Below are 5,890 nucleotides of genomic sequence, written 5' to 3'. Positions count from 1 at the left end.
GCCCCAGGCCAGCCCTGGACCCCCTGAGCCTCCCAGCACCCCCAGCTTGGGGAGCACCCCAGGCCCTTGCTGCCTCAGGACAGGAGGGTGCCTGTGCTGGGCCTCCTGGGTCCAGGCAGACCTACAGAGCCCCTGCCTAGGGGCTTGCCAGCACAAAGGGTTGGGGGGTCCCTCAGTGAAGAGTGCAAGGAGAGGTGACACAGTGAGGTGACAGCCCTGCTGAGCCGGCCTGGGGACAGCAGGGCTCCTCCCTGCCATTCCATGTGTCCCCATACATCTAGGGACACGCTTCCTCTGGCTCTCCACCCCCCTCCACACCAATTGAGGGTCCCCAGCCACCAGGAACCACGCTGCTGGACTGCAGCAGGGGTGGGCTGATGGCCACACACCCACACGTCCCACCGACGTGTCCTCATGTCCCCTGCCCCAACTGGCTGGACTGGGGCATGTCACCCTGTGTCTCCCCTGGGCACCAGAGCCATGGGAGGTTACCTGGCCCTCAGGGGGGATTTCTGCAGGACCTGATCCAAGAAGTAGACGAGCTGGTACGTCCTCCAGGCCGTGATGTCCACGGCTTCGATCGCCTCCATGTTCAAGCTGTCGGCTGCCCAGAGCTCTGACAGCTCATCCGCCGGCTTCATCAGCTGCTCTCCCGGTGAGAGGTCGGGCAGGTAGGGCGGCCAGCCCGGCGTGTTCAGCCAGCGGTCAAACTCAAAGCCTGCGGCAAGGAAGGTTTGGAGAGCTGGGACCAGTTTTCTGAGCCCTGTGCTGGGTGCTGCTGCCTAGACATCCAGCTGCCTCCTTGGGGGCAGCCCCAGCACCACCAGACCTGCCCAGGGATGGCGATAAGCAGAGACTAATGGGGTGAGGTGGTTAAGCTGCCCTGAGCTCAGTGTGTGCTTGTGCATTAACAACCCCAACACCATCACCGAGATGAGCCAGCTCTGGCACAGAAAGCTCCTGCCAAGCCTGGCTCTGCAGCAAGGCTGAGCCTGATCCCAGTGATTACCAGCGACTTCACCAGCAAACACTCCTGTCCTGGTGCTAGAGGCTCGCTGGGCTCAGCTGTCCATGGGAAACCCATGAAACAGTGCCTGAGCGCAGAGCATGGACTGGATGGAAAAAATCTGTCTGAGCAGGCATGTGCCTGAGCGCAGGTTAGTGCCTCATCCCCGGCTGGCCAGTGCCGCGCCGCCTCCATCAGAGCCGAGGCCAGTAGCGGCAGCAGCGTCTCCAGTAAACCCCACAAACCGACGTGCACAGGGTCTGCACAGGGCACAGGACGGCTCTGATGCCTGCGGGTGTTGGTTTGCGAGGCGGCACCCCAGTCCCCTGGCCAGGAAGGCTCAGTGCTGACCTGGGATGGTGTCCACGCCTTTGTCCTTCAGCTCCGGGAAGTACTCCAGAAAGAAACCGAGGGCGTCATCCGCTGTGATGCTCTGGAACTTGAACCGGTTCACGTAGGTCTGCGGGGATGGCCAGGGCATGATTCCACACGTGCTCACCCCTGGCAGAGCTGCCCAGACCTCCCCAGGCTCCATTTCATGGGGGCTTTGCATTGCTGAGCCCACGCCAGCCCCTGTTCCGCGGGGCCCCGGCCAGCCCCTGTTCCCCTCCCCAGGGGCTGCCCAGCCCCCAGCATCCCCCAGGACACCTCCGAGCATTGCAATCGCCTGCTGCCAGCCTGGGACCAACCTCTGCCTTCATCTCATCCCCCATGAACATCTCCATTTCCCACCTCCTCTTCCTCTCCCCAGCCCCCCCATTCAGCTCGTCCCTCCCAGGGTCCCGCTGTGCCCCAGCCTCCCCCCACAGGGTCTGGTGGGACTTGGCAGCTCTACCTGGTACCTCCCCATACCGACCTGGAGGAAGGCATCGAACTTGCTCTGGTCCCCCACGAGATGGGCCAAGTAGCTGACGAAGCAGTACCCCTTCTCGTAGGGCGTTTCGTTGTACGTGTCCTCCGGATTGACACCTAGGAAAAAGGAAAACCCTCAGGAATCATCTGCCCACCTGCAAAACAAAACAGCCCTTGTGTGTGCCAAGATCTCTGCTTTCTGTGCTGGGTGCAAGCCCGTCACATCCCTCCTGAAGCCATCGCCTCACTCGGGTCCCACCACCAGTGCTGGTTTTATTGCAAGCTGTGAAACACCCCAGCAGCAGGGGTTCCCCCGACACCAGACCTCACTTGCCCCGGCTTCCCCCGGCCATCTGTGGGGGGACAGGGACACTGCATAGACCTGGCTCGATGACCACGCGCAGCTTGTTGAGTGGATGGTCCTCCCCGGTGTTGTCCATGTGCTGGCGCAGGAGGGCCCTGCCCGTCGCAGCCTCCAGGCAGGTGTACGCCGAGCCTGGGTGGAGACAAGCAGGAGGCGTTCGGAAACCCCGGGCAGACCCCTGCGTGCTTTGAGTGCAAAGGTGCTGCTATGGGAGGGAAACAGCGTCGGCTTACGAGCTGGGAGAGGAGGAAACTGATAAACAGCGCATTGGAATGGCAGAGTTGCAGAGAGGCACGGCAGCCCAGCCCTTGGTTAGCAAGAGGATTTTGGAGCCGTTAGAATTTAGCTGGATGCACCAAACGGGGACAGGAGTGCCTGAGCTGCAGGATGTGACCGTGTGTCCAGGGGGGAGCTCAGGGTGTCTGGTGGCAGCTCCCCGCGGGAGCAGGAGGAAGGTGCGGCTGGGCAGGATCGCAGCGCCCACATCTCTGGCATGGAGCTGCGGGGCTCCATCCATCTCTCGGAGCAAAGGCAGTTCTGTTGCTAACACAAAACCCCCAGGGTGCTGCAGGCTGCTACGCTTCACCTCGTCCAAGATGCAGCGCAGGCTCCGGCCCCGCATGCAGCGCTCAGAGGGATGTGCTGAGCCGCGGTGCAGGGAACCCAGACCCGCGCAGGTCCTGCCTGCGATGGCACGGCCACACGTGGGGACTCTGTGCCCTGCGGCTGGGCGAGGCCACGCACCGTAGACCTCGGTGGAAATGCGCCTCTGGGCGTACATGGTGAAGCCCTCGTTCAGCCAGAACTCGCCCCACGTGGCGTTGGTGACCAGGTTGCCAAACCAGCTGTGGGAGATCTCGTGGATGATGACGTCTGCCAGGGAGCGGTCCCCAGCCAGCAGACAGGGCGTCACAAAGGTCAGGCAGGGATTCTCCATCCCGCCGAAGGGGAAGGAGGGCGGCATGAACAGGATGTCGTACCTGCCAGGGAAGAGCAGACGGCTTGGGTCAGACCCACCTCCTCCTGCGGGGAGGATGCTCCCTCCCCAGCTCCAGGGAGCAACGTCCTTCGGGAGCAGGAGGCTGTACCTGCCCCAGACATAAGGTCCAAAGAGCCTCTCTCCAACCGCCAGGAACTCCTCTATCACCCCATCATACTCCTTCTTCGCAGCCTCAATCAGGCAGGGCTCGGCCCAGACACGGCTCCTGGCCATGGGTATAGAAGAGGAAGTTTTCAGCATTAGGGGACTTTTACCCTGTTGCTTCATCAGACAAAAACTGCACAGCAAAATAAAAGCCTGCTGATAACGGAAGCTAATCAGACTGACAGTGCAAACTGCCGTAATTTCTTGCCTTGTCTGAATGTCAAAGGGCTTTTATATGGCGACTGTGACATGTTTGGGAACCTGAACAAACCACCGGCCTTGGGAAGGGACGGGGGACCCTCTGGGAATGGGGACCCGCTGCTCTCCTTCACGTGCACAGGGGTGAAATGAGCAGAGCCAGCAACACTCTCAAAGGGGAAAGGACCCGGCACCGAGGCTCCTCCTCACTCTCAAGAGGAAGAAGCACCCTCACCCGGCAGAGCCCATGGCCTGATGATGCAGCACCTCGTGCGCAGCAGACTGGGGAGTGACTGGGTCGCGCTTATGGTCAGCGTCTCTGTGGCTGCCAGCTCTCCTGAGCCCAGCGGTGCAGGGAGAGGCAGCCGGCAGCTGCCACGGGACAGCACGGCACAGGTGGCTCCACGGCCAGGGCTTAGTGCTCAAGTCTTCTCCAGAGCCACTTACCTTGGGCCAACGTCAGCAGACACAATGTCCCCAACAGCCAGAGCGATCAGGTAGGAGGGGATTGGGTGGGCCATCTTGAAGACAAAGGTGTTATCATTCTGCTTCTCCCAGCTCGTGGCACTCATCACAGCTGTGAAACCCTCGGGGACCTGGACACGTAGATGGAAACATGTTAGATCTGCACAGTACAGTGGGATGTCAGCTCACCCAGCCGGGAACACTGCCATGTCTGATGGCGAACACGTCCCGGGATGCAGGTGGCCAGGTCCATGGGCACTGCAGGTTTTGGGGCACAGAGCAGAGCAGGAACGCCCCGAGCTCCAACTCGGGATCCCAGCTGCATCCCTGCGACAGCATCACTCAGCATTTGGGCTCACACACTGGCTGGGTGCAACAGCGGGACACCCGGAGCTGCCGTGGGAGGTGCCAGCGAGATAAAGAAATGCTGGAGCTGCAGGTGCTGAAATGGTGAAGGACACAGATCCTTCAGCCACTGACTCTCCTCCCATTTCTTACACAACAACTTGTTTTTCCCGTTCTCAAGCCAAAGTACAACCCGTGGCCAATCCACCCACCTGGGCTGAGCCCTGGGAGACCGATCTGGTCTCTTCTTCCGAATGTGGGGCGAGCCCTGCGGTGCCACAGTGAACATGGTTTGCTTGATACAGAGCATCACACCAGGGCTCAACAACAGCTGAGCCCCGCACTCACCCATTGTGGGGGATGCTGCCAAAGCTTTAAGGGCGGAAATTAGAGCAAGAGGCAAAATAAATACATTCCAGCATCACCAGCTGATGCCACCATGTGCCTTGGCTTGTGTCACACTGATAAGCGGCTTCCCCCGCCTGCAGCAGGCACCCCACTGCCGGTGCCACTGCGTGACCACCCGCACACAAGGAGGGAATTGGGATTATTTAGTCCCATTTTTGACCTAAACCTGGGGACCAGCAGCTGCTCCTTCCATCCTGGAAACCCGGCAGCCCCGGCATCGCCACCAGGACCCAGCACCGCACGGCATCATTCCCCTCCTCCAGGTGTGCTCCCACAAACTGGGCTCATCCCCAACAGCATGAGGAGAGCAGAGAAATTTAAACACTGAGTTCACCCTGGCAGCTAGCTGATATTTTGGCATCGAAGCACCGAGTATTTTGGCCACCTCTCACCAGGAGAGAAGAGCTTTTAGCAGGAGGGCCAGCACACACACCTGCTCGTGTGAAGCTTTGTGGGAGAAGCAAGAGGCCACTGGGGTCTGCTTGTGTTCATCTAAGGATGAATATAAGAGGAAAATGGGAATATGAATGAATGACTTCTCAGTGCCTGCAGTGGGGGCTCTGAAGCAAGTATACACAGCACTGCCTGCAATGTGCTGGGCTGCACAGAGGCCCGGGCGATGTCACCGATGCGATGCCCCAGTGTTTCAGTGTATCCTGCAAGGGAACGGGCAGCTTCCCCGTGAGCAAACATTGCAAACTTGCAGAGGGTGGTGTGAGGGGGACGGGTGGATCTGTGCCCCCGCCTGCTCCTGGGAGCACCGCTTACCTGCACCGTGGCCGAATACGTGCATTTGACTGACGGGGTGTCGAAGCATGGGAAGAAGGACCTGTTGAGGACGGCCTGGCCTTGCGTGTACACGTAGGGCTTCTGCTTCCCTGCTGTCTGCTCGGGGGGGAGCCAGCACACCTGGAGGGAGGGGAGAGACCCCCGGGTGAGGGACGTCCCTAGGGTGAGGGGCACCCCCAGCTCCTTGCCCATAGGTGTTCTCTGCTGATAACGCAGGACTGACCAGGTCATGCTTACCCCCCGCGCCCACCCCAGGGGTGTCTCAGCCTCTTCCATAACCGGTGTCCCCTCAGCTCCCCCCAGGCCCCTCAACTCCCTT

General features: G+C 60.5%; 1 protein-coding gene across 1 annotated transcript; it reads right to left on the bottom strand.

The window, feature by feature from the left end:
* Positions 1-492: 492 nt before the first annotated feature.
* Positions 493-5,691, bottom strand: RNPEP (arginyl aminopeptidase (aminopeptidase B); the record flags this gene model as incomplete). Its single annotated transcript, XM_010076799.1, has 8 exons — positions 493-718; positions 1,358-1,466; positions 1,863-1,975; positions 2,241-2,354; positions 2,967-3,202; positions 3,311-3,427; positions 4,012-4,160; positions 5,551-5,691. Coding segments are annotated over 8 exons (1,205 nt in total), but the record flags the coding sequence as incomplete, so codon positions are not given.
* Positions 5,692-5,890: the final 199 nt, after the last annotated feature.

The sequence above is a fragment of the Pterocles gutturalis genome, unplaced genomic scaffold (genome assembly GCF_000699245.1).
Source record: "Pterocles gutturalis isolate BGI_N339 unplaced genomic scaffold, ASM69924v1 scaffold4588, whole genome shotgun sequence".
NCBI classification, from domain to species: domain Eukaryota; kingdom Metazoa; phylum Chordata; class Aves; order Pterocliformes; family Pteroclidae; genus Pterocles; species Pterocles gutturalis.
The sequence above is the reverse complement of the archived record's forward strand: the minus strand, read 5'-3'. Positions and strand labels throughout refer to the sequence as shown.